We start from the raw sequence: 27,271 nt of genomic DNA, 5'->3' as shown, positions 1-27,271 counted from the left end.
CGATAGCAGCAGAAAACAAGGTTATGCCCAACAGCCATATTATGCAGTGCATAATATACAATATATCCTTAGAAACATATCAGCATACACAGTGTCACAGAAGTGAGTATACCCCCTCACATTTTGTAAATATTTAAGTATCTTTTCATGTGACAACACTGAAGAAATGATACTTTGCTACAATGTAAAGTAGTGAGTATACCGCTTGTATCATGTTGTAAATGTGCTGTCCCCTCAAAATAACACAACACACAGCCATTAAGGTCCAAACTGCTGGCAACAAAACAGTGCATCCCTAAGTGATAAGATCCAAATGTGTCCCAAAGTGTCAATATTTTGTGTGGCCACCATTATTTTCCAGTACCGCCTGAACCCTCATGGACATAGAGTTCACCAGAGCTTCACAGATTGGGACTGGAGTCCTCTTCTACTCTTCCATGACGATATCACGGAGCTGGTGGATGTTAGAGAATTTGCACACCTCCACCTTCGGTTTCAGGATGCCTCACAGATGCTCAGTAGGGTTTAGGTCTGGAGACATGCTTAGCCAGTCCATCCCCTTTACACTTAACTTCTTTAGCAAGGCAGTGGTACTTTCGGAGGTCTGCTTGTGGTGGTTATCATGTTGGAATACTGTGCTGCGGCCCAGTCTCTGCTTCAGTTTGTCACAGTACATGTTAGCGTTTATGGTTCCTTCATCGAACTGTAGCTCCCAGTGCCGGCAGCACTCATGCAGACTCAGACCATGACATTCCCACCGCCATGCTTGACTGTAAGCAAGACATACTTGTCTTTGTATTCCTCACCTGATTGCTGCTACACATGCTTGATACCATCTGAACCAAATAATCTTGGTCTCATTGGACCACAGGACATGATTCCAAAAATCCATGTCCTTAGTCTGTTTGTCTGCAGCGAACCGTTTGCGGGCTTTCTTGTGCATCATTTTTAGAAGAGGCTTCCTTCTGGGATGATAGCCCTCCAGACCAATTTGATGCAGCGTACAGTGTATGGTCTGAGCATTGACAGGCTGACCCCACACCCCTTCAACCTCTGCAGCAATGCTAGCTGCACTCATACATCTATTTCTGGATACAATGCTGAGCACGGGCACTCAGCTTTTTTGGTAGATCACAGCGAGGCCTCTTCTGAATGGAACTTGTTCTGTTAAGCCACTGTATGGTCTTGGCCACCATGCTAAAGCTCAGTTTCAGGGTCTTGGCAATCTTTTTATAGCCTATGCTATCTTTATGTAGAGCAACAATTCATTTTCAGATCCTCAGAGAATTCATTGCCATGAAGTGTATGTTGAACTTCCAGTGACCAGTATAAGAGAGTGTGAGCGATAACACCAAATTGAACACATCTGCTCCCCTTTCACACCTGAAACCTTGTACTACTAACGAGTCACATGACTCCAATGAGGGAAAATTACTTGGGCCTCATTTTGACATTATCACTTAGGGGTATACTCATTTTTTTGCCAGCAGCTTAGAAATAAATGGCTGTGTGTTGTGTCATTTTGAGGGGACAACACATTTACACTTATACAAGAAGTATAGTCACTACTTTACATTATAGCCAAGTGTCATTACTTCACTGTTGTCACATGAAAGATATACTTCAGTATTTACAAAATATGAGGTAGCGTACTCACTTCTGTGACAAATTATGTGCCAAGCTAATCATAATTATGTCACTTGGCGGGAAAATGTTGGAATAAGAGAATTTACTTCTTTTTATATTTATTTTCTTTACTTTCAGTATCAGCAAATTTAGTAATAACAAAGAAATGAATGGCAAACTTAAGAAATTGGTACTGTCTGGCACAGAGTATGGCAGTGCAACTGGAACAATTCCGATATAATTAATGAGATTATTTTAGGGTAGTCATATCTTCTGTTATTTTCGAAAAGTATTCCCTCAACCCATATAATATATTTAAATGTAGGTCTGTCTTAGATTGGGATCAGTTTTGAAAAAGATGGATATGAAAGAGTAGTAGTTATTCTTCTGCTTGAGAGAAACTTTGCTGAAGTGAGGTTAATATCAAATGTCACAGAAATAACTATTTCAGTTTGCATTACTTGATGTTTTCAGAGAATACTACTTCAGTGTCGACAACTTGGAAAGAGACTTTTTCTTGAGGCGGAAAATGGACACTGAAGGTTTCCTTCCCATCACTCTCATTGCCAGTTTCCATCGGGTACAGGCTCTAACCACAGATGTTGGCCTTATCATTAAGGTAAGGGATAATCTGCCCATCTGACTACCAGTATCTATGTATTAGAGTGTGTTCTCATGTCACCTTTGATTATATCATATTATCTCATTCAAATTGCACTAAAAATCTCTTCCATTGTGATTAAATGTGCACCCACAGTGAGGAGGATTTTAATAACACAGAGTTTTCTCAGAAAAATGCCTGGATTAAAAGACTGCACAGTCCTGTGGTGTGTGTATGTGTGTAAAAGGAGGGTAGCCATACCCTAAAATCTCAAGATATATGTAGTAAGACAGTTACAACTTTAGTTTAACAAGATTCTGTCAGTTGAGTGTAAATAAAGAGTGGATTGGATCACACTGTTTCACCTCTGGGCTTGGGCCTAACATCCATTGATGAACTGAATGCTTGTCACTTTATGAGTTTTATCTGATTAATGCTCTTAAAGCTGCCATATTATGATTCTTGAGAGAGATAATCAGAAGTTTTAGATCTCCCATTTTCACACTGGATTGTGTGAGAAAATAGAAATATCAGCATGTCATATCTGTGTCTCCTCATTACTCAGATGTGCTCAGGAGTAGGAAAGCAAGTACAGTGGTACCTCTTCTTACGAACGCCTCTACTAACAACTTTTTGAGATACGAACCCGGTGTTTAAGATTTTTTTGCCTCTTCTGAACTATTTTCACCTTACAAACCCGAACCGCCGCCACCGCTGGGATGCCCCACCTCTGGACTTCCATTGCCAGCCAAAGTTCTGGGATTCACCTGAGCCTCCCCTCGCTGGGAATCCCCACCTCCAGACTTCCGTTGCCAGCCAAAGCGCCTGTTTTTGCTTTGCTGGGATTCCCCTGAGGCTCCCCTCGCTGGGATTCCCTTAATTTTTGCCGGCACTGCTTTGAATCCCATCGAGGGGACGCTCAGGGAAATCCAAGCAACATAAGAACGGGTGCTTCGGCTGGCAACAGAAGTCCGGAGGCGGGGATTCCCAGCGAGGGGAGGGTCAGGGGAATCCCAGCAATGCAAGAATGGGTGCTTCGGTTGGCAACGGAAGTCCGGAGGCAGGGATTCCCAGCGCTTTGGCTGGCAATGGAAGTCTGGAGGCGGGGCATCCCAGCGGTGGCGGTTAGGGGCTTGTAAGGTGAAAATAGTTCGGAACAAGAGGCAAGAAGGACAGGAAAAGGCAGAAATGTTTAGTTCGGAACAAGAGGCAAGAAGGACAGGAAAAGGCAGAAATGTTTAGAGGAAAAGCCCCCGATGATTTTCTCAATTTCAGCTATGTTAGTAAGGAAAAGGTTCCCCCACTTTTGCCGTGCTAGTTGTTTGCAGCTCTAGGGGCAGTGGTTATCTCCATTTTTAAGCTGAAGAGCCATCGCTGTCTAAAGACGTCTCCGGGGTCTTGGCTAGCATGACTCAAGGCTGAAGGTACACAAAGTGGTTTTACGTTCCCACCAAAGTGGTCCCTATTTTTCTAGTTGCATTTTTACGTGCTTTTGAACTGCTAGATTGGCAGAAGCTGGGACAAGTAATGGGAGCTCATCCCGTTACATTGCACTAAGGATTTGAACTACTGAACTGCTGGCTTTCTGATCAACAAGCTCAGCATCTTAGCCACTGAGCCACCATGTTCCCATATGTTAGTATGGCACTGTAATTTCTTCATATAAAAATAATAATTTACTTCCTGAATCCTAAATGACTGAAATATATCTAATAATTTTTAAATTATTTAGTGCTCAATTTTTAGATGTTTTTTTAAATCTTCATTTCACTATCAGATAAGAGGTTTCTGAGGGATATTTGCAGTACCCCTCTCCATGTTTCAGGATGGATTTGATTTAAATCAAGTCAATTTAAATCACTAGCAAAAAGGATTGATTTAAATAAACTCAATTTAAATTTGATTTAAAGAGCATAATTTTTAAAGAGCAACTATTATTTCTCCACTTGCACTGCTTCGGAGAGTCCAATCATGGGTTATACTTCAGCCTTGCTGGAAGGGACTGAGTTAAAAATTAGCATAAATAATGGTCCAACCCCCTTGCTGCCCACTCCGGGTCAGTCTAAAAAACTCAGTCATAGTGAAGGGACACATGAGTTTTTTCTCTTATGTTTTATTGTACAATTCTAATTAAAATGGTTTGTTTTATTTCATCACTAATGCTGTCTTTTTCTCTCTTTTCTCCTATCCTTTCAGGTGCAGCGAATTTACAGTCACTTCGAGGATCGGGCACCCTACTCTGTGGAGTATTGCCTGCACCCTATTTCCCAGGTCGGAACCTCTTCCCTGCGTGGGTACTGCTCCTAGGACCGGGAGTCGTTGAAGGAGGGGGTCCCCGGCCTGCGTGGCCATACCCCATAAAGGCGACCATCGAGGCTTACCGGAGCGATCAGGAGATTGCAGGAGAGCAGAAAAGCCGCGGTCCCTTTTAAAACTCCCGCCAAGACCCGAGCTCACGGAGCCGGGGAGCGGATGCATTCCCTCGCTTACCTAGCGGCTCAAGAGGAAAGCGGCGATCGCCAGAGAGAGAAGAAAAAGTCGCATTTGCAGTTCCCGCCCAGATCCGAGCTCACAGAGCCGGAGAGCGGAGATTGTGGACCAGCCAGTTATCAGACGGCCCACGGGGTCGCGGATCACGCTGGGAAACAGGAGAGGCTAAGATCAGTTAGGGGAGCCTCAAACTGAGATGCGCATGAGGGCTTCCTAAAGGGGGCCGCCATTTTGGGTGTCTTCATGGCCGATCGGACTGCCGGCCGCCATCTTGGTTGGGTGATTGACAGCCCCAGACACCAATGAATGCCAGTGTTACCCCAGAATATCCTGTTCAACTCAGGAAGGGGCGGTATTCAAGCTGCGGTAGCCATTTTGGGTGAGTCAGCTTCTCGGAGTTTCATACAGTTGCTACTGTTTTTCCCGGGCGCAATTATTTCTCATTAACAATGGCTGACGTACCTCAACAGGGGCCTACAGAACCCCCCGTTAAAGCTAAAGAGAAGTCTCACACTTCTAAAAGCAAATCTAAGAGTACACAATCTTCCTCTGCCTTAAAGGAAGCGGAGAAGCGTATTAAAGCTCTAGAGGATCAGCTTGAAGCTCAGAAACAGGCCCCAGGGCCACATGCGCCTGCAACCCCAGGTCAGTTGGCAGGTACAAGTGGGGTCGCCTCTCCAAGACTTCCAGAAGGGAGGGGGACAGCCACCGACAATGACTGGTCACCAGATAGATTCGGTGGCTCCACACAGGTGGCAGAAGTACCAAGGCCTGAATTTGCCATGCCTTCAACCTCATGGCACATGGCACCGCCACTGCCACCCACAGCCACATTCACTCCGACGGCTGCTGGGCTCCACTCCTCCCCGGATACTTGGCAACGCATGCCCCCAGCATTGCAAGACATGATTGCCTCCGCGTACTCACACGGCATAGTGGCCGGAGTTCAGCAATCATCTACAACTGTTGGCCCCCCGCCATCTCCTCAACCTACGCCTGCAAGGCATAGAGACATTTGGGCAGCGCCTGCTCCTGCCTCCCCAGCTCATGATTCATTCCAAGAGGAGGTGGCCTTCAGAGGGGGTTCAGACCCAGAGGATGGTCTATCGGAGGACGAATATGCACCTCCAGAACCACCAGCTTATATGGGTCTTTTCAGGCCATCCATCTTCCGAGTACTGCTCAATAAAGCAAGGATGGCAGTAGCTCCAGGCGCAGCAGACAAGACCACAGACCCAGCAGTTGCCCCACAACCTGCCAGCAGGGTACTGTCCGAACCACAGAAGGAGGCAGATCTCATTCCTGCTCCTAAGATATTTCTGGACAATATCAAAAGGCCATGGCAACACCCGGCTGGAGCCCTGGGCCCAACAGCATCTGAGCGAAAATTTTACTCATTTGACCCAGAACTTGAGAATTTACTGGACTTTCCATCCATTGATGCTCCAGTAGCAGCCCTGGTGTCTAATGCCCTAGTTCCTTCAGACATGTCAGAAGGCCTGAAGCCGGAGGACCGAAGAGCGGAGGGGCTTATTAAAAAATCACACCAGATGTCTGCATGGGCACTCAAAGCAGCCTCAGCGGCTTCGTTTTTTAATAGAGCTTCAGTCATATGGCTCCAGGAGATGCTCGCGAAGCTAGGCCCTGAGGAGGGGCGCCTGAGGCAAGATCTCAACAAATTGCTGGCGGCAGCGGAATTCTCGGCGGACGCCACCCTCTCTGCATCACGGTTTGCCTCCCGAGCTCTGGCAACAAACCAGTCGTCTCGCCGTCTACTCTGGCTCCGCACGTGGCAAGCAGACGCCAAGTCCAAGTGGCGCCTTGCCTCTGCTCCGTTCGATGGGAGCAAGCTGTTTGGAGAGGCCCTCGATAAGGTACTCATCGAGGATAAGGATAAGAAGAAGGTCCTGCCCAGAACCTATCGGCGGCAAGACAGACGTACGACTCCCTATTTCAGACGTCAACCCTTTCGAGCGGAGACTTCCGCGACTACACCCCAAGCCGGAAGGTCGTATAACCAGGGGTCCTTCTCCCAATCCTCTTACAGAACAGACAGGAATACCTTCGGAGATAGAAACAGACAGTTTCAACAATCTAGGAGACCTTTCAGAGGCTCCAGCAGGGGAGGATATCGCAAGAACAAATGACTCCATAGCCATAGGAGGACGGCTGCAGCATTTCGCCGCCTCCTGGGAGTCTATATCTGCAGACACTTGGGCTATAAACACAATAGCCCAGGGACTTACCATAGAATTTCTGCAGACACCGCCAAACCGATTCTTGCAGTGCCCGACTATTTTCAACTCCCTCAAGCGAACCCTCCTTCACCAAGAGGTCTACCACCTAATGGACATAGGGGCCATAGAGGGAGTCCCTCTCCATCAGGAGGGACAAGGGTACTATTCCATCGTATTCATCGTGCCCAAGGCCTCGGGAGGCTGTCGCCTCATTCTAAATCTAAAACAGTTGAACCTGTACATCAGATACCGCAGGTTCAAAATGCATTCATTAAGGACAATTCTAGCAGCAATCCGTCGGCGGGACTGGCTGACGTCCATAGACCTCAAAGAGGCATACCTACATGTCCCGGTTCATCCGGCATACAGGAAATACCTTCGCTTTTGCATCGAGGGCCAACACTTCCAGTACAAGGCCATGCCCTTTGGCCTTTCATCGGCCCCCAGAACGTTTACGAAACTACTGGACATTCTCACTGCACATCTCAGGTCTCGTCCTCTACGCCTCATGGCGTATTTGGACGATATCATTATACTATCCAGCAGCCCCGACAAGGCACGGCACGACCTGACGGAAACCATAAGGACCTTAGAGACCCTAGGTTTCTCTGTCAATTATCAGAAAAGTCATCTTACTCCAACCAGGTGTTTACCACACTTGGGGACCTATATAGACACCGTGCAGGGCAAAGTCTTCCTGTCAACAGACCGTCAGACCAAAGTACGAACTTTAGTTACGGAACTACAGCAGAACAGAGCAGCACCACTCTCTTTTCTGTCCCAGCTGCTGGGAGTATTCATTTCTTGCATAGACATTGTACCGTGGGCCAGGCTCCATGCCAGGCCCTTGCAGTGGTTCCTCATACCATTCCAAAGGAACCGAACCAGCCATTCCGCGAGACTGGTGACAATCTCCTCAGAGGTGCGCCGCTCGCTCCCATGGTGGAAGTCAACAGCTCTTCAGCAGGGGTCTCCTTTCCTGTCCAATCAGGAAATCACCATTACAACAGACGCAAGCCTCCTGGGCTGGGGCGCCCACTCCAGTGCGGGAGTAGCCCAGGGACTGTGGAGTCCAGCGGAGCTCGCGACCCCAAACATCAATTTCCTGGAGCTCAGAGCGGTCCACTTGGCGCTACACCACTTCCAGACGCAAGTAAGAGGACAGCACGTATTGATCCTTACGGACAATGTGGCAACCAGAGCGCACATCAACCACCAAGGGGGCACGAGGTCGGGTTGCCTCATGCGAGAGTCGCAGGCTCTGTTTCGGTGGGCAGAAGTTCATCTGGTATCCCTCAGGGCAGAACACATTTCGGGCGTCTCGAATACCCAGGCGGATTGGCTCAGCAGGACAACTATAGATCCAGCGGAGTGGAGCCTGGATATAGGTCTGTTCCAGGAGATTTCTCTCAGATACGGGACCCCAGAGGTGGATTTATTTGCCACCCATCTGAACAATCAATTACCAAGGTTTTTCTCCCGGTTTCCTACACCGGGGGCAGAACAAATAAATGCGCTGAGCTGCCCGTGGCCGGAGGGTCTGTTATACGCCTTCCCCCCGACATGCCTACTCCCGAGGGTGATAAACAAGCTGCTCCTAGAACAAGCGGAGATAATATTAGTGGCTCCATACTGGCCCAGACGTCCATGGTTTGCAGACCTGATGGACCTGTCCATCTCCCCCCCTTGGAGAATTCCACATCACAAAGTAGCCCTGACGCAAGGATCTGTGTTCCACCCGGAGCCCCAATGGTGGAAACTTGCCGTGTGGCACTTGAGGGGGAGAGACTGAGGAGAGAACTAGTGCCAGACAGGGTAATAAACACCATTCAGGCATCACGTCGTCCATCTACGACTCGAATTTACCAAGCGACCTGGAAGGCCTACTGCACCTTCTGCAGAGCCCAGAACCGAGATCCTCAATCCCCCTCGGTAATCCAGATCCTTGAGTTCCTGCAAAGCGGGCTCGATAAAGGTTTGGCACCCAATACCCTACGAAGGCAGGTGGCCGCCATAGCCACTATTCTCAAAATGGACTTCTCCCGACCTATTTCACAACATCCTTGGATTCGGGACTTCATTAGAGGGGCAGCGAATATCCGACCTCCACCAGTACATCGCTTCCCGACATGGGACCTACCACTGGTGTTGCAGGCCCTCACGGAGCCACCCTTCGAACCACTGCGTGACATACCACTAAGACTCCTATCTCTTAAAACAGCATTCCTTACGGCTATTACGTCAGCAAGAAGGGTCTCTGAGCTGACAGCCTTATCGGTCAGACCGGACTTATGTATCTTCCATACGGACAGGGTGGTCTTACGACTCGACCCTTCATTCTTACCAAAGATAAACACGGTTTTTCACAGATCACAGGACATTATCCTGCCAGACTTTTGCACCCATGGATCACATCCATTGGAACTACGGTGGCACAAGTTGGATGTCAGGCGTGCCATCAAGATTTACATCCGACGAACTAGTACCTTTCGAAAGACGGAATCATTATTTGTATCCTATTTCCCGGCTTCCATGGGAAACAAGATATCACCAAAGACTATTAGTTGTTGGATCCGTTCATGCATTATCATTGCATACAAATCAAGGCACACACCTATACCAGGGGGCATCACGGCTCACTCCACGAGAAGTGCTGCCACTTCAGCAGCCTGGGCGACCCAGGCGCCGATCGAGGACATTTGTCGGGCAGCAACATGGGCAGCCCCCAACACCTTCATCAAACACTACCGGTTAGATAGATTTGCTTCCACGGAAGCAGCCTTTGGGCGCAGAGTTTTGCAGAGAGTATGCAAGGAGACTGCGTCCCTGGTCCAGCCATAGTTTTTTCCCCCCCTAATTGGTCGAGCTTGGGTATATCCCATGATTGGACTCTCCGAAGCAGTGCAAGTGGAGAAGAACCGTTGCACTTACCTGAACGGTCTTCTCGCTGCACTGCAAGGAGAGTCCAAACCCACCCAGTATTTAAGCCCAGGGACACAGGGTTTATTGATAGTTTGCTTTAACGTTCAGTTGATCTGGTTAATAAATGTTATTGGTTTACTATCACTATGACTTCGTTTTATTATAAGACTGACCCGGAGTGGGCAGCAAGGGGGTTGGACCATTATTTATGCTAATTTTTAACTCAGTCCCTTCCAGCAAGGCTGAAGTATAACCCATGATTGGACTCTCCTTGCAGTGCAGCGAGAAGACCGTTCAGGTAAGTGCAACGGTTCTTCTGTCCCACAGTGGCTCCTCTGACCTGCTGTTGACTCACCGACAGTCCCATTCACTTTAATGGGGTGGTTGGTAATGCAGCAGTGAATCAACAAGATGACAGACATGGCAGGCAGTGGGTCAGTGGAGGCACTGCCATGATGTATCTGTAATGACAGGTGCTCTTTAATATTATATTTATAAGCTGCTTATAATTTTCATTTTTTACTGCTTGCCCCTCTTCTTCATACTTAGAGCCTGGTGGTACAGATGCATTTCTCTTCAAACAATCATACAGTTTGTAATGTACATAAATTTGCAAAACAGTGGGAAAAAGGAATATTTCTGAATTTTGTTTCATGATTTATCTCATGGTTATTGTGAAATTGTGTGCGAATGCATCAATGCAGGGCATGTTATCTTGGCTTGCAGAGCTTGGATTCATTGAATGAGTTTACCAAAAGTGTAAATATTACAAATACAGCTTCATGCTACATAACTAAACTCCATTTCATGCTGAATAAACTAAATGATTAATGTATCTTAACTAGAAAATTATTTTTATATGGATTTTTTTACTCCAAAAGCATTTTATTAAAATAAATTTGATAAAAAATTAAAAATCCGATATAAATAAAAATAGATTTAAATAAAAAATATGTTTTTAAAAAAGAAACAAAAAAAACAATTTTTATTCACACCACCTTGTTTTATATATTAATGCTGAAAATGATGGCTTCTTTTCCAGGCATTAAAAGACAGCAAAGTGGTGGAGATTGTGGACCAGAAAATCAGGAGAAAAGAAGAACCAGAAAAATGGCCTTTGCCTGGCCCTCCCATGGCAGACTATACACAAACGGACTTCTCTCAGCTAATCAACTGCCCAGAATTTGTACCCAGGCAGATCTTCCAAAAAGAGACAGGTCAGTATAGATGAAAACTATAAAAATCAAATATCTTCCACAAAATACATTAATTTTTGTTGTTGCTACATAATTTGAGTTCAAGCCAAACATTTATTTTACAAAACAGCAGCATTACAAAATGTCAACATTTCAATATTTTATCCAGAGTCTCTGGGTTATTAAAGATAATAATTTAACTTATATAGGCATCTGTTAATGTTTAGTATTGCTCAAGCTCAGCCTCTAATAAAATCCCTCTAGTACGGGATTTGATCCTGTATGAGAAGGCAAATGTAGCATATATCTCTTAGAACCCTGCAGGGCAAGGAGGAAGAGGAAATGCCTTTCTTGGAAATATGCCCAGTGGGATTTTGGTTGTGGCCCAGTCACAACTTCGTGTGTATGTGTGTGTATGCTATTGTCTTTCAGGGGACTCTGAAAATTGCCAGAGGCATTACCTCTAAGATGTGATACCTTACCTACAAGGTTGGGCCTGAAAATCAGTTTGGAGTTCAGCTCTTGTACCACTCTCCCTGCTGCATAGCAGCTTCCTTGCCTACTCTGTTTGAGACTGTCTTTGGCCTGGCAGTGGAATTTCCAAAGTTTATGTTTCTGGGGGGAACTTCAATCTGTCATCTTTGGGGAGCAGACCCTGGCTACGAAGTATGGAACTTCATGGCCAGCATGACAACCATGGACCTGACCCAGTTTGTTGCAGGTCTGATCTGAGGGAGACAGGGCACCTGATAGACCTGGCTTTTGTTTTGGGGCACACCGGCCCCAAATTTGGACTTGGGCAATATTATATTCCTTGTCATGGACAGCCTACTGCTTTGAATCTGGAGTTAGTTTTAACTCTGAAATATGTGGTTGTATGCCCTACTTCAAGCAATCTGGAGGTGATCCTGGTCAAAGAACTGGGGTCACCTGTGGCCAGGATACTTTTTATGCCTATTCTTGGGCTGCGAGGTCCTGCTCTTAGTCACTTATTCTTGGTTAACTCCCAAGTGGACTGTTAACACACAGTTGTACAGGCGGTGCCCTTGAAAATCATATGGATGCTTTCATTGGTCCAGAATGCAGCAGCATGGATATCTCACGGTATATGTCATTATGCCCATGTAACACCGCTGCTCTGCAAGCTGATAGACTTCCAATTGCAATTCAGATTGCTTGCTGGTGATTGTCTTTCAAACCCTACATTACATAGTACTAAATTACTTGAAGGACCACTTCTACCAAGACTGACTATTTGCTCCACATGCTCTCACTGGGAATTCATGTAAGTTTCTTCTATTTACCTCTTGTCATCTTATGGGAACTAGGACCTTTTCTGTGGTTGCCTTTGGTCTCTGAAATAATTTTCCATCCCTGACACATGACAAGCCCCAGACCTTGCCTGAGACGGATGTCTCTGTAAATCTTGAAATAAATAAATTTAGATTACTTCGTAGCAGATGTGTCTGAACATTCTATGAAACCTCTTAGAATAAAAAGTTGTGCATTGAGTAGCAGTAGACTCAGAGTAGAACTAGCTTGTCTTGCTCATGGTTGTTATTTCCATTTGGCTTCAGTTATCTGTTGCCAACACCTAACAATGTAATCTGAAAAAAGAATATCTCAAGTGCATTTTTGTTTGTCTTTGAAAGCTCTCTATTTTGAAATCCTGACTTTGAGATGTACAAACTTGCTCCTTAAGCTCGTGTTATGAGTATGTTGCTAACATCTTTTGTAGTGATCAAACAGGTTTCTGTCTGTTTCATAATATGTCTTCCAGTTGTATTTTTCTGATGATAATGCCGAAGCATTCAGATAAGGTTGGACAGGTGCTGTATGATGTGTTAGGGGATGGAGGGGGGGGGGAGTTCAATAGCCAAGAGCAGGGTAGAAATGGAGTGAAAATTTAAATAAATATTAGAGTATTAATCCACTTTATTGTAAGGAATTTGACATCCCAGTTGGTAAAAAGTAAAGTTGGGTTGGTTTTATAAAAATGGAAGGTCAAGTAAAACTCTTGAGAAAATTTATATGACATGGCCTACATGTTTAATACACAGTTAATGCGCATTAGAGTTAAAATATATAAATGACATCTTCTTGTTCATTTGTCTTAAAAACTAAAAGCTGGCTCTCCAGTAGGAGTGCTACTTCTTTATTTCCTTTTCATCCAAGGTTAATTTATTTTATTGGGAAAGTTTTGTTGATTTTTTGTAAAACAAGTAGTTTGCATGTACTGATACTTTATTTAACTACATGTTCCAGAATCTGCTCCTGGTTCTCCCCGCTCTGCCAGTCCCATGCCAAGCAAGTCAGAGGAAGTTTCTAATTTGAAGACAATGCCTAAAGGTCTTTCTGCTAGCCTGCCTGACTTGGACTCAGAAGCATGGATTGAAGTGAAGAAGAGGCCTAGACCATCTCCCATCAGACCCAAGGTAACCAATGAATCGCATTGGAAGCCAGACTTTTTACAGGATTTAATGACATAGTAGATAGATACAGAAGACATACTTACAAGTCAGTCATGATTAGCGGGGTAAAACCTTCAGGGATACCTTTACATGTTTTTAACCTTACAGAAATTTTTCAAGAGATTGACTAATATAACACTCTAACCTTACTTGCATTAAATTCAAGAGATGGGGATATGTTCCACCCATGGAGATCGGTGTTGAATTCAAGACTGAATAGGTCTGTGTTTGAAATTTGAACCATTTGTCCAACTCCAATGGTGGCCATTTTTCTTTTTACTTTGGACAGAGAAACTTTGGCAAAGTCACAAAAATAAAAAAAGGATGACAAATAGTTTCCAGTGTTATTTATTTGTTTTACATGGCTATGTGTTTGTTGGCTTGTTTTAATGCAACTTTTGATTGCCAAAAGTACATAAAGGTAATCTTGGTTAATTATGGGACCAACATTTCTTATTACTAAGTGATGTAGTAAAATATGATGACATATTATGTCATCATTTAGGAATGGCAATCCTGGCAGTCCCTGGTGCTGTCATTAACTGAATTCATTAGCAAGAACCCACCTAAATCCAAGCTGATCCTGACTTGATTCCTCCCGGCCCTGAGCCTTGGTAACATAAAGGACTGCCTCCTCTGCCCTTTGGCTGCCTACTGCCCCTAATGCTTAGCCCTGCCTGCCTTCATACCCTCCAATCAGGATCTTCTTTACTCCACCTTCTTCTATGGCACCTCACTTGGGGCTTCCCTCACAGCCTACCCTTAGCTTCTGTTTGTTCACCAGCAAGATCCTTTGTTCATGCCTCACCCAAGGCCGTCTTTCTTGCAAAATAGGACCCTGGATAGGGCACAAAATAAACCCCAGATGCAATGGCACAACTGCTGTTGATGGGAGCAACGTGGCGATAGGTAGCTGAATGGTCAAAGGGTTCATAAACCTGAAATGGGCCTGAGTTTTTTGTTAATGAGACCATAAGGGCACTGCAATGACCAAAACTTTGAAGAGTAGTCATAGGTCCCTTCGTTCACTGCTGTCATCACTTTGAATAGTTGTTGAACGAATGGACATTAAGCAAGAACCACCTGTATAGTTCTTCCTTTCTCTTAAGTCTTCCTGTGTGGGCTAGTATGTCGTGTAATACAGAATTAAATGAAATGGACTTCGTTTTCAAGTCATGTATTGCAAATAAAGCTATTGAGTTATTTATTTATCTTGAAGACAAAACGGAGAATTCATTGTAGTTTTCATGTGAGCATTGTAGTAAAGTTTAGCTCTCCACCAGATCCTATGTTAACAACATTATCTCACTTTGTACCAGAAAACAGAAGAGTCTAGAACACCACTGAAGCAGAAGGATCAGGATGAACCAGAGGAGTTGGACTTTCTTTTTGATGAGGAAATGGAACAGATGGATGGTCGTAAAAACACCTTCACTGATTGGTCAGATGAGGATTCAGACTATGAAATTGATGACAGGGACGTGAATAAAATTTTGATTGTAACACAGACACCCCCCTATCTACGCCGTCATCCAGGGGGGGACAGAACAGGCAACCACACTTCCAGGGCAAAGATGAGCTCAGAATTAGCCAAAGTGATCAATGACGGACTATATTACTATGAACAGGACCTATGGACAGAACAGTTTGAACCAGAATATTCTCAGATAAAGGTGAGAATCGGGTTTTATTATCCTACTCTCTGCATGAAATTAATATAATGTAGATGGGATTAGGCAAGGATTCCAGTGCATTATTAAAACCTGAACCAATATACAGTGATCCCCCGCTCGTTGCGAGGGTTCCGTTCCAGGACCCCCCGCAACGAGCGGGTTTTCGCGAAGTAGCGCTGCGGAAGTAAAAACACCATCTGCGCATGTGCAGATGGTGTTTTTACTCCCGCAGCGCTAGCGAGGAGCCGAAGACTGGGGGCGGCGCGGCTGTTTTAAAACGTCGCCGCCGGCATGGGGGGCTTCCTAGCAGCCCCCCAAACCCGGGTTGGGGGTCCGGGGGGTGCTAGCAAGTCCCCCATGCCGGCGGCGACATTTTAAAACAGCCGCGCCGCCCCCAATCTTCGGCTCCTCACTAGCAGGCAGGCAGGCGGCGGACAAGCCGTTCGCTGTCGCTGCTTTCGAGCTGAGTCCTGGAGCGAATTCGCTTCAGGACTCAGCTCAAAAGCGCCGACAGCCAGCGCCAGCGAACGGCTTCTCCGCGCTGGCTGTCGCCGCTTTCGAGCTGAGTCCTGGAGCGAATTCGCTTCAGGACTCAGCTCAAAAGCGCCGACAGCCAGCGCCAGCGAACGGCTTCTCCGCGCTGGCTGTCGGCGCTTTCGAGCTGAGTCCTGGAGCGAATTCGCTTCAGGACTCAGCTCAAAAGCGCCGACAGCCAGCGCCAGCGAACGGCTTCTCCGCGCTGGCTCTCGCCGCTTTCCAGCTGAGTCCTGGAGCGAATTTGCTTCAGGACTCAGCTCAAAAGCGCCGACAGCCAGCGCCAGCGAACGGCTTCTCCGCGCTGGCTCTCGCCGTTTTCGAGCTGAGTCCTGGAGCGAATTTGCTTCAGGACTCAGCTCAAAAGCGCCGACAGCCAGCGCCAGCAAACGGCTTCTCCGCGCTGGCTCTCGCCGCTTTCCAGCTGAGTCCTGGAGCGAATTCGCTTCAGGACTCAGCTCGAAAGCGGCGAGAATGAACGGCGTGGGCGGGCGAAGGGCGGGCGGCAGCGAGGAGTTTGCGTGGGCGGTGGGGAAACTCCTTGCTGATGCCCGCTGCTCGCCCTCCCGCCAGCAAGAGGGGGAAGACCCAGGGAAGCCGCCCAGCAGCTGATCTGCCGGGCGCCATCTACGCATGCGTGCCCATAGAAAAAAAGGGCACACATGCGCAGATGGTGTTTTGACTTCCGGGTTGAAAAATCGCAAATTACCCTGTTCGCAATGGTCGGGGACGCAATAACCGGGGTATTACTGTACTAGTACAAAACCATTTTGCCCACCCACCTATATGAATATGCGTATTAAGAAAACTTAACCAAAAGGGTAGATTCAGGAAGCCGATGTTTGCCCTAAGTCTATTCTTTGTCTTTGTTCTTTTTAATGTTTCTTTAATTCTTTTTATACAGACATACAAACAGTGTATTTTCTCTGAACAGAATATTGCTTGAGTCAAAAAAAAAATATAGCTTCCAAAATCACCATATACCATTTTAATATATTTCCCATTTCTGCCAAAATATTCTTTCTCTGTTTTTTAATTCTATTTACCTCCTATTTCTTTCGTAACATTTAAACAATATCATAATTTGCCCTCATCCCAAAGCTTTCTTATTTCTTTGTCTAGTTAACACCATTTTAAAGAAGTTGTTTCAATCTTAATTCCTAATTTCTCATTTGTTATAATAAAATAAAATTATTTTTCAATACCTTTTCCATTTAACTTCATAAATAATACATTTCTTTAAATTTAATTTTTACATCTTCTTTTTCACCTATCCAGCATCATCCGAGAATCCATTCATCCAAATATTGCTCCCACATATATCAAACATTTTCCCCATTCCATTTCATTCATATCATCTTATTCCAATATTACAATTACACATGTTAATCATAATACAGTTCACTTTATTGTACAGTGGTACCTCTACTTACGAACTTAATTTGTTCCATGACCAGGTTCTTAAGTAGAAAAGTTTGTAAGAAGCAGCAATTTTCCCCATAGGAATCACTGTAACAGCAAATAATGTGTGCGATTGGGGAAACCACAGGGAGGGTGAAGGCCCTCTTTCCTCCCAGGAGATTCCTAGAGAGGCCCCATGGAGGCTTCTCCCTGCCTTTTCAGGTTACTGCTTCGTAGGCTTGGGTTTGTAAGTGGAAAATGGTTCTTCAGAAGAGGGAAAAAATCTTGAACACCTGGTTCTTATCTAGAAAAGTTCGTAAATAGAGGCATTTGTAGGTAGAGGTACCATTGTACCTGACATTCTCCTTTCCTTTAATTATATCATTCACAATTTTTCTTTAAATTCCCACACACTCTTTAAAATTTTATCCTCATATTGTATTATACACATTCCCTTTTTCAACTATCCAACATCTTTTAATAAACAATCAACCACCTATTCCATTCACCAATATTAATCTAAATATATATCACTTCTGCCTGTAGATATTACTTTCACCAGTTTACTTTATTACAGTAATTAATATTTACTATTCAAACAATTTTAAATATATACTACTGTTTCCCCTTTTTCCACTTCATACATCATATTATTATAATCAAATACTACAACTACAAATATTAATCTTAACAGTCTACTTATCATATTTCTGATTTTTCTTATTTATTCCTTTAACCATTTTCATTTAGTCTCCCATACACTCTCATCCTCTTATCTTTCTTTTTAATTTTATAATTATTATAACTTTTCTTCTGCCTTAAGATCCCATCTAATCCCTTCCCTTTTCCTCCTTTTCCCACTGTCATACCCAGTATACTCATTTATCTCATTTATCCTCCTCATTTATCCCTTTTGAATCTACTCTCTTCCTATTTTCTTCTTTTCTTCTTTCCTCCCTTTCCATTTCCATCCCTGCTAACCCCAATGTAATCATTAACCCCTTTGTTTCCTTTTCCTAATCCTTCTTTTTCTTACATTGCTTCCAATGACAAAGTCTGTATTTTTTTTTCTTCAATGCTGAATCCTTGTTTTTCTTTCGTGTTTTCTTTATTCTCTTGGATGTATTCCAGTATATTTTGTTATTCATCAAGCTTAAATAGTCCATGTGTCATTTTAACCATTTCTTTCAGTTCATTGATCATTTCAATTACTGCCTGGGACATTTTGTTATTTCCACAATGTTCTAACTTCAATTTAAAGTTCTGTAAGTAAGTGTGTAAGTGTTGCTGGGATCAAACCTCTCAAAAGCAAACAAGTCCTCCCTAAGAGTTTGTAATCTAACACCAAAAAACCCCAAAGGTGTTATTCGTTGCAGTTTTGTTTCTGCCAGTAGATGTCTCACTCTGCAACTCCAATCCACAGAATAATTAAAATAAAGTAAAATAAAAAACTTTTCATATAAATCCACATTTTAACTTTATTTTGCATTTTTCTTTAAAAAAATATTTTTATTGAAGTCTTAAAATATTTAAATACAAATATACATATATACAAATTGAATATTCAGAAAAAACACAGCATGATATAAACATTACATAACAAAACGTAAACAATAAGACATTCATTTCACAGTCATATCTATGTATCTTCGGTGTTTTTATATCACTTATTCATTAACTTATGTATAATCATATATTTCCTAAGTCCAACCTATTACAATCTTCTTAATAGCTAACAGCTTATCTAAATCTATCACCTTATTTACTATTTATGTAACTGACTATTTGGCTTTACTTTTATGTTCCATATTTTGTAAAATTCTGTTTCTTCTCTGTTGTGAATTTCCATAGTTAATTTGTTCATTTCCACACATTCTAATATTTCTGTGATTACTGTTGAGCTCAAAGGGCTGTTTCTGTTTTTCAATGTTGAGTGTAACTAATTCTAGTTGCAGTTGTTATATTTTTATAATTCGTAACAGAAACAATTCCGGTTTTAAATCTACTTTTTCTATGATTTCTTCTATCCATCTTTGAATCTTTTTCAAATTTTTTTTGCCTCTGGGCATGTCCACCACATGTGGAGGTACAGCCCCAGATCTTGCTTACATTTTCAGCATTTCACTAATATATTCGGAGACATTTTCACCAATCTTGCCAGAGGTAGGTATTACCGATTTTTTTTTTTTTTTTGGAAGGATGCTGTTAATGTACGTTTATAGGTCTGGTCCCAGATTTTCCCCCAATGCCTTAGTTCAATTGTATAGTTGAAATTTTGCGCCCAAATCACCATAACTTCTTTTACTATTTCCTCTTCCATTTTGACGTTTAATAGACAGTTATCTGTATTTTGTTATCATTCTTTCTTCTGTTTCCAATAAAATCTTATCCAGTTCTTGATATTTGTTTTGGAATCCAAAATGTGATAAATCTTCTTTATACTTGGATTGAATTTGGAGAGAAGACCACCAATCTATTTTTATTCCAATCATCACCAAATTCTCTTTCGATTTGAGATTGCTTTCTACATCCAATAAGTCATTTTATGTAATTTTCTTATCCAGTTCTAACATGTTAAGGGAGATTGTTGCTTCCATTGGAGATATCCATTTGGGGGATTTTATATAGCATTTTTTTCTTTATTTCCATCCAATCTTCTAATAACGTTCCCCTTACATTGTGTCTTTGGAAATACTTATGCGTTTTGTGTTTCCCTTCCCAAATGAAATTATGTCAGCCTACTTGAAGATCATGGCCCTCTATACTTAATAATCTTTTATTGGTAAACACTATCCATTCCCTTAGGCAGGTTACCACTGCTGCCTGATTATATAATACAGCCTTTGCTGCTTTATACAGCCTTTCTTCCCAGTCCTTTTCTGTAAAGCAGATTCTTACATCATTTTGCTGTGTTATTTTGCTCCTCTAATTTTGGGTTGGCAAAGGGACTCTGCCCTTCATGTGGAGAAATCAACCCGTTGGGCACCCCTTTTGCTTTCAAAGAGTCTGGCTGAAAAAATACGTCCCAAAATCTAAGCAGAATGAGGCTCAGGGCATTTACAGCCAGTGCAGAAATAAGAGAATTCCTGTTATAATTTTGAATAGTTCCTGAACCATTGGATGTTTTTTTAAAAGGACTACCTGTAATTGGTGTAAATCCTAATGCTAACTAAAGTGCTTTTTCCATTGTGGGTGGAGATAGCATCCAGGAATGCGTTAACACTGTCTAGGATCTAATTGGACTGAGTCTGCAACCTTTAAAGTAACACCTCCTCCATCATCTTCCCCAGCTTTTGACTCAGTCGATCTTAGTGATTAGACGTGTAGAAAAGAGTTCCATTCCTGAAAGCTATCTTATTCATTGGAGAGGGAGGGAGAGAGATAGACAGATAAGACGAATTCCAGGGAGAAGGGCTTGCCCGATACCACTGAAGTTGAGAGAGGCGGATTGGAGTTCTCCCCCTAACCACCCCAGTGAGTAAGGCTTTGCCTGAAAGAATTGGAAGACCATGTGATGGTGCAACACTTACAAATGATTCTTTCGGGAAAGACTTCGGCCCCATTCCACCGAGGGTCATGTGACGGCATTTGTGAACGGGAAGGCAGGGAGAGAGCTGATTCAATAAGGGACGTTGGCTTACTTTGATTACAAACAAGAAGAGCGGCTGCCTGATTTTGATGTGGGATGCATGAGAGCGTTCCAGCAGCTTTTCCAAGTTTAGGGCTGTTCCTTCAGTCTTTGGGTGCCTGACTCCTGCCTTTGCTAGTTGCTTGCCCCCTGGGGCCAGGGGAGTGAAATAACTGCCTAAGTGCACTGTGTGGTTCTGCAGTGCCGAATTCATCTACAGCACTTCAAGGCTTCTATGGGGACCAAAGGTGTGTGTGAGTAAACAGCTTCAGAGCCCCACCCAGCCTGTGCCTTCTTTATCTCTCTCTCCTGCCTTAATTCGGGTTTTTTAGCTGGCTGGGGTGTCCCTTTAAAAATTCAAAATGGCGGACACCATGAGGCAATCCTCTCCTCATAGATCAAACAAGTCACGCCCCACCCACCCAGAAGTTAGTGAATAGCAGGTTCCTCGTGCTGAAGGCCTGCAAGGAAAAGGCATGCCTCTGAACCTCGTGATTGTGGAAGATCTAAGAAGGCATCCAAAGCCTCTTGGAAGGATGAAGAGAGGAGGCAAAGAGCCCTGAACAAAGGCTCAGAAAGATCAATCCCTTATGCCCAGTTGGAAGTTTAAGAAGGCCCCTCAATTCTTGAGGCCCCTTTGGACCCTAATGCTGAAACGTCGTCTCCAGATGAAGATGAAGCCTTGCCTTCTGGTTCTGCTGCTTGCATGGCCAATGTTTTTATGTCATCTCCCCTTAATCAGTTGCTCCTGAAATTTCGCAGTTCCTGAATTGACTCTAAAGATGAGATGTCTGAGCATTGGAAAAAAATAGTTAAAATAATGTGAAGGGGAAATCAGAATGTTATTTTCATGAACTCCTTTTATTAATTTTTTAACCTGTCTCTGATGTATATAAATTGGAAGCAGACATCCCAAAATGAACATTTATTACAATTACATTGATTTTACTCTTATGTGGAATTTCTTAACTAAACTTTACACAAAAAGTTTTGTTTTGAAATTCTGATGATGTGTGTTACATTGAGATGGTGAGGTACATCACCATTGATATTTTGAAACTCCATGTGCAGTTATTCTTGATAGTTACCTATTTAGGGAACCACTTTCTGTGTTCTAAAATGCACCGAGATTTTTGTGAGGTTTTCACACTGCTTTGATTTGATAGACAAAGTGTAAATCTCTTCTAGTCATGTTTTTAATTTTCATTTGTGATCTTTTGAAATGTAGCAAGAAGTAGAAAACTTCAAGAAGGTGAATATGATCAGCAGAGAGCAGTTTGACACACTTACCCCTGAGCCTCCTGTTGATCCAAATCAAGAAGTTCCTCCAGGACCACCCAGGTTCCAGCAAGGTATTGGTTTGCACATACTCACCTATTAAACAAATTTCAGCAGATGTTTTCCATATAGGATCTTTTGACAAATATTCAGTCCTCACTGCTGTATTTTTAAGCTGCTGCTCTTTGATTTCTCTCCCTTCCCCCACCCCCCTCTTGTAAAGTATCTAGAAGGTATTCCTATTTCAATTTATTGTTTATAAAATTAATATGCCCACCCATCTTACACAGTGACCTTGAGCAGCATACGCTCAAAAATCATATTTACTTCAGGGTACAAATCCATCATTTTCTGCTTGCTTTTTAAAACTTTGTTGCTTTCACTTCTTTTTCTTAAATGAAATTGGAGAAAACAGTTTCTGAGCATGGATGTTGATTTTTTATTTTTTTCTGTATAAACATTGGCTAATCAGTACTATTGTTTTTCATTATAGTTCCAACTGATGCTCTGGCAAATAAACTCTTTGGTGTGCCCGAACCTTCAACTATTGCCCGATCGTTGCCAACAACTGTGCCAGAATCCCCAAACTACCGCAATGCAAGAACTCCTCGAACCCCTCGTACACCTCAACTGAAAGACCCCACACAGACGCCTCGGTTTTACCCAGTGGTTAAGGAAGGCAGATTAATAGATGCCAAGGTAAGGCCTGTGTATCAGCTCCTTCTATATGCCTATATAGATATTGGGTATCTCTTGACTTAGCTAGAATTCTTTGTGAACCTTTAGTGTTATACAGAATCTTTCTTGTGCTCCTTGTTATAGACACCCCGGAAAAGAAAAACACGGCACAGTTCAAATCCCCCAATGGAATGTCACGTTGGTTGGGTGATGGATTCTCGGGAGCATAGACCTCGAACAGCATCTATCAGGTACTAAAAAGCAAAATGATTTTCATTGAGTTTGAGGAACAAAAGATTGAGATATCCTACTGAAGAAAGAGATCCTACTCTTCTTTCTCATAAATCAATGCTCTCTTTACTTAGCAATTAAGACTTTTTTTCAGAAAAATCTTGTTAGTTTAAAGTCTGATTAAGTGTAACGTATCTGTATTTGCTTCTGAACATTTCAGCAGTTGATTCTTATATTGACACAATTTTTTCAAAATGTATTTAGTTCCAGTCCTTCCGAAGGTACCCCAGCTATTGGCAGCTATGGCTGCACCCCACAGTCATTGCCTAAGTTCCAGCATCCTTCCCATGAACTCCTGAAAGAAAATGGCTTCACACAACATGTCTACCACAAGTATCGCCGGCGCTGCCTTAATGGTGAATTTTGTAGATAATGCTGAACTTGTCCTGTGTTTGATTCTTGTGCAGCTTATAGTGAATAGAGCAAGCAGTTTTCTTAATGTCTTGGCCAAATTTAGCTTCTTGGCAATGATATTCTTTGCAAACTTTCATTATTGTTTGATGTGATAATCTGTAGACAACATTTGTATCTAGTGCAATGAGCATGGTTTACTGTGATTTTGAGTGGGGGCGGAGCGGGGACTTCTCTGTTTTGCATGGCTATCTATTCACTTGTATGAAGCTCTAGGGAACATGTAGTTTAATCATTTCTAATTGGTATGGGCCATTTTGAAGATAGTTTCCATTTATTTAAAGCCAGTTTTCTTCCATCACTATATAATGTAATTTAAGATTACAATCCATTGACTGCTTTATAAATGATGTTGTTATAGAAATTTCTCTATCTGGCTTCAATATCCAAAGGCCAAGGCATTCAGAAGATTCTTGATTTTGTATATTACAGAAACATAAGGATGGGGAATGTGTGCATTTTGTCTTTAGGATGAAGTGAAGTATTTTAATTGGCATGCACTTTAAAATGGATCTTAAGAGTTTTCTTCTTTGTTTTTATCCAGAACGGAAACGACTGGGTATTGGCCAGTCCCAAGAAATGAATACTCTCTTTAGATTCTGGTCATTTTTCCTTCGGGATCACTTTAACAAGAAAATGTATGAGGAATTTAAGCAACTGGCTCTGGAGGATGCAAAAGAAGGGTACAGGTAGGTTCAAACCTGTTTATTGCATAGTTGGCATTTTAAATATATAAAGGGGGACACGTGGATTGATCTTGGCTTTAGTAACAAATATGGTGATATGAAGGCAGTAGTGGTGTTACAAATACTATGGTCTTGCAGGTATGGACTGGAGTGCCTCTTCAGATATTACAGTTATGGATTGGAGAAAAAATTCCGACCTGACATATTTAAAGATTTTCAAGAAGAAACTATAAGAGATTTTGAGGCTGGTAAGGTTTTTTCCCCCCTTGGTAGCACAAAGAGTAACTGATATTTCAGGGAATCTTTATGCCAGTGAATTGTGGGACATTTTTCCAATAATTATGCAATTTTTCTTTAGAATAAATAGTTGGAGTTTTGATTACACTGTGATTTCAAAACTATAGTGGGAAATTACATTTTGAGTACTATGCATAGGAAGAAATCTCAAAAAGTTGTGAATACTGAGAGAAGCTTCTGACATCTGAAGCCAAGATTACTTTTAGCTTTATGCTCTTTTGTCTTAAGTAAAGAGAGGGTCAGCTTCTTTCTTGTGCTCTTTGTCTCTTTCCTCCCCCTCCATCTCCAGTGTATGTAGCTAGTAAAAGGATGTTCTCATGTATTGATAAATTGCCAATTTTTGTCACTAATATTTGCTGAAATGAAATTGTTATGTCTTCCTATAGCTTCCTTATTCTTAGTTTTTTGTCTCTTGTTAATAGGCCAGCTTTATGGGCTTGAAAAGTTTTGGGCCTTCTTAAAATATTCCAAAGCCAAAAACCTGGACATTGACAGCAAATTGCAAGAATACCTCAGCAAATTCCGCCGCCTTGAAGATTTCAGAGTTGATGTGAGTACAAGTTACTGTTTCTTCCTTGTAATATAAATATTTCTGATGGTTGTGTTTTTTCTGATATATGGCTATATCAGGCATAGTGTACATAGAGTCAGTTAATATTAATGTATTTGAAATAATATTTATTTATTCAATTTTATTTATTCAATTTTTATGCCGCCCTTCTTCTTAGACTCAGGGCGGCTTACAACATGTTAGCAATAGCACTTTTTAACAGAGCCAGCCTATTGCCCCCACAATCTGGGTCCTCATTTTACCCACCTCGGAAGGATGGAAGGCTGAGTCAACCTTGAGCCGGTGATGAGATTTGAACCGCTGACCTTCAGATCTACAGTCAGCTTCAGTGGCCTGCAGTACAGCACTCTACCTGCTGCGCCACCCCGGCTCTATAAGATTTTATAAGATTGTTGCTGTGAGGAAAAAATTGGCAAAATTAGGTTTTACTGTTAGATGGCAGGGAAGATTACAAGTCGTGGATATATGATATCTGTGTTAACAGTGGTTCACTTAACGACTGGTAAAAAATTTGTAAAATCATGTGAGATTATATGATGTCTCAGTTAAGTGCCACACTACTTAAAACAAATATTCCAGTCCCTATTGTGTGTTGTAAGCCAAACACTATGCATGTATTCATGTATGTATGTATGTATGTATGTATGTATGTATGTATGTATGTGTAAAGGGCAAGATAAAAATATATTGATAAATACATTAATAAAAACACTACCAAAGAACAGTATTTATCTTTGGGAAGGATTCAATGGGAGATAAAAATGCCCAGGTCTAGGGTGCACTATTAACTAGGGTGCATTAAACCCTAGTAATAGTAATAAATAACCGGTTTGGTCTAGCAGTTAAAGCATCAGGCTAGAGATTATGAGTTACAGTCTAACTTTAGCCATGAAAACCAGCTGGGTGGCTTTGGACCAATCATTTTCTCTCAGCCCATGACATCAGGCTCAGGCAACAAGCAGATTTGGTCAATTTCTGCCCTGCCAATGGATCAAAATTTGATTGATTTGGGGGGGAAAGCCAACCCTACACTTGCGTGAAAGTATTAAGCAGAAAAATAATAATAAAAATAATATTTTTAAAAAAATAATAGCCTGGTCATATATGAAAATCTTCAGATAATTGTGAATGAAGGTATGGATATTAAGACTTTAGGAACTAGAATTGGAAACCATATTTTGAAGTGGACTACCACTCCTGAGGGTTCTAGCTTGCCAGTTCTGACATGGAAAAGTTGAATGCAACAGGTCACTAGCTTCGTTGATTTTCCCCTAAAGTTTTGTTTTTTGTTTTTTGCTAAATGAATATAAAATCTTCCCCATAACATTTCAGTGTAGAATGAAAAGATTTTAAGATCTCAGTTTTGAAAGTGTAGGCCAAGCAATAAGTACTAAGGAAAGGTGGGGCTTTGAGATACTATTATTTTTTTAAAATACAGTACCAAATTTCTCTATAGTCCCCCCCCCCCCCGCCGCGTAAATCATGAATCTTGAAGCAATATTGAGATGCTAAATACATTTGTCTAATGGCTTTTTTCTCATTTCAGCCTCCTATAGGGGAAGAAGGTAGCCACAAGAGATATCCTACAACCATAGGAATAGATGGAAGGAAGCGATACCCATCTCAGTCTTCCAGCAAGTCTGTTGGCCATACTCCATCCAATCAAATGTCTGCCTCATCCAGCCAAGTCCCCAACTCATCAAGCCAGGAAGATGCCAAAAACCTGAGCCAGCCACATGCAGTTTCCACAGCCACAGTGGAAACCCAAACAGTGGGGAAGTAGACATACTAGAACTACCAGTGAAAAAGGGGGCAGGGAGTTGGAGTGTCAAAGTCCAAGACCAGGCTGCTTTCGGGAGGTGGGGCTATACAGTCCATATGATTTTTCTTGTTGGCTGGAAAAAAAAGATGATCCAAGCTGAATGAATGCATCTTTTTCCTTGCTGTGATTAAGTCATTGATTGGAGCCAGACCTTCACATTTTCATGTCTTAGCGCCTTTCAGGGGTTAGGTTGGGTTGGGAAAGGGGAGATTTTTATAAATATAAATATTATATATATATTATATATATATATCAAGTTTTAAATTATTGATAGAAGTTCGTTTGGATAAACCAAAATTACTCTGCATCATGCAGCCTCACAATCTAGCTCCTTCTCCTCCCTCTGAACACTTAACAACTATGCAGCCCACTTGGTAAGCTGGAAGTTTGGACCGAACAATGTAGTGTTATTTGGAGAACTAGCCTTTGGCTTTCCAAGTTCAGCAGGCATCGCCCCT

General features: G+C 42.5%; 1 protein-coding gene across 3 annotated transcripts in view; it reads left to right on the top strand.

Moving 5' to 3' along the window:
- Window positions 1–26,911, top strand: part of LARP1 (La ribonucleoprotein 1, translational regulator) — a 111,241-nt gene extending 84,330 nt beyond the window's left edge. For all 3 annotated transcript variants that reach the window (XM_070739016.1, XM_070739017.1, XM_070739018.1), the window contains exons 8-19: window positions 2,101–2,245; window positions 10,919–11,093; window positions 13,338–13,507; window positions 14,863–15,216; window positions 22,008–22,131; window positions 22,551–22,756; window positions 22,880–22,986; window positions 23,231–23,382; window positions 23,982–24,126; window positions 24,262–24,371; window positions 24,843–24,970; window positions 26,538–26,911. In XM_070739016.1, the coding sequence (XP_070595117.1) occupies window positions 2,101–2,245; window positions 10,919–11,093; window positions 13,338–13,507; window positions 14,863–15,216; window positions 22,008–22,131; window positions 22,551–22,756; window positions 22,880–22,986; window positions 23,231–23,382; window positions 23,982–24,126; window positions 24,262–24,371; window positions 24,843–24,970; window positions 26,538–26,774 (2,053 nt within the window). In that variant the 3' untranslated portion in view covers window positions 26,775–26,911. The remainder of the gene's footprint in view (window positions 1–2,100; window positions 2,246–10,918; window positions 11,094–13,337; window positions 13,508–14,862; window positions 15,217–22,007; window positions 22,132–22,550; window positions 22,757–22,879; window positions 22,987–23,230; window positions 23,383–23,981; window positions 24,127–24,261; window positions 24,372–24,842; window positions 24,971–26,537) is intronic.
- Window positions 26,912–27,271: the final 360 nt, after the last annotated feature.

The sequence above is a fragment of the Erythrolamprus reginae genome, chromosome 2 (assembly GCF_031021105.1).
Source record: "Erythrolamprus reginae isolate rEryReg1 chromosome 2, rEryReg1.hap1, whole genome shotgun sequence".
Lineage (NCBI taxonomy): Eukaryota > Metazoa > Chordata > Lepidosauria > Squamata > Dipsadidae > Erythrolamprus > Erythrolamprus reginae.
The sequence above is the reverse complement of the archived record's forward strand: the minus strand, read 5'-3'. Positions and strand labels throughout refer to the sequence as shown.